This window comes from Dendrobium catenatum, unplaced genomic scaffold (assembly GCF_001605985.2).
Source record: "Dendrobium catenatum unplaced genomic scaffold, ASM160598v2 original_scaffold_188949, whole genome shotgun sequence".
Taxonomy (NCBI): Eukaryota; Viridiplantae; Streptophyta; class Magnoliopsida; order Asparagales; family Orchidaceae; genus Dendrobium; species Dendrobium catenatum.
The window spans coordinates 1-1,565 of NW_021507367.1; the positions used below are offsets into that span (position 1 = coordinate 1).

The 1,565-nt window shown below is 33.7% G+C and overlaps 1 protein-coding gene across 1 annotated transcript; it reads right to left on the bottom strand.

Moving 5' to 3' along the window:
• Positions 1 to 166: 166 nt before the first annotated feature.
• LOC110100927 lies at positions 167 to 611 on the bottom strand (the record flags this gene model as incomplete). Its single annotated transcript, XM_020828650.2, has 1 exon — positions 167 to 611. A coding segment is annotated over exon 1 (445 nt), but the record flags the coding sequence as incomplete, so codon positions are not given.
• Positions 612 to 1,565: the final 954 nt, after the last annotated feature.

Below are 1,565 nucleotides of genomic sequence, written 5' to 3' on the forward strand. Positions count from 1 at the left end.
GAACACAAATTATCATTGGAAGGGTTACTCATGTAAACAATCTCTAGCTCTTGCACTTTCAATTCAGCTTCCTTAATGTTTGTAAAAATGTTTTTGAAAACATGTTTATTCCACCAGTTTAAAGCATGTTTTAATCTACTAAGTTTGAGGCAAAGTCTAAGCATACCCTTGATGTCATTATTAGGAAATAAAGGCGCATTCCAGTTTATACTAATAACATTTTTGAAGTCCTGATGACTGAGCCACATATTTTGAAATCTGAAAGAAGTATTGCCAACTCTACTATTAGCATTAATAGTAACCAGTAATGGACAATGATCAGACAACATTTTACTAAGATGATCAACAGAGGTCATGGTAAAAGTAGACATCCACTCATTATTAAACATAATTCTATCAAGACGCTGCCAAATAGTAGCACGATTCCAAGTAAAAGGATTACCACTAAAGCCAATGTCAGTCAAGGAACAATCAGAAATAACAGAATTAAAATCTTCCATAGCATTAGAATTAGGCAAATTACCTCCTCTCCTTTCCGAAGCATTAGAAATAATATTAAAGTCTCCACCAATGCACCAAGGGCCATTAACATTATTAGCAAATTGGCGCATTTGTTCCCATAAAGGGAAACGATTCCATCTAGAAGAAGCAGCATAAACAAAAGAGCCAAAACACTTATAATTGAATAATTCAATTTCACAGTTGATAATTTGAGGATGATCCAACATAATATTAATATTGATGTTACTGTTCCACATGATCCAAATTTTGTTTGAGCAGTTAGCAGCAAAATTAGAAAAGCCTAATTTAGAAGCAGTAGAATCAATTTTACTTTTGGCAATAAGAGGCTCAATTAAAACTAAAAAGAATATACCATGCATTCTAGATAAATTCTTAACTCTAACAATAGAGTCTTTTCCCCCAATTCCCGTAACATTCCAATGAGTTAAAACAAGCTTAAGAAAGATAAAATGAGGTGTAAAAAATACTAACCAACCAAACTATGAAGCAATAGATTGAAGCTTATTAAAGAAGAGGATAGAGGGGGATGAATTTCAAGCCTTATCAAAATTTTATCTCGAGTTGAAGGCATCTCTGCTCTCTTTTACAGGTAGATCGTAATACATCAAATTTACCATTGTAAATATAGTGGCTTATTAGCTATGTGGCATGATTTTACAAAAAACAAAAATCAAAGTTATTGGAATCTATGCTCTAAATTTCTATACTTTTGTCATAGTGGTTATAAGAGGCTTTACCTCATTTCTTGGGCTAACACTTGAATGCCCTTATACAAAGGTGGTCTAGGCATTCCTTCTCTAGTGGTGACTAGATTTGCGGTTAACTATGGGATTATTTATTGATCCTACAACAATGCTTCTTTTATCTCCAATTGGATTAAAGCTAGATATTCTACACCTTGGAGACCTCCCCAACCGGCTGAAACTTCCTTCTAGAAATCTATCATATCCCCCGCTTCTTTGGCTAAAAAGAATTTTAAAATATCATATCAACTATAATAGTCCTATTGCTATCTTGTGGGATCATTGGTGCGCTGGGGAAAC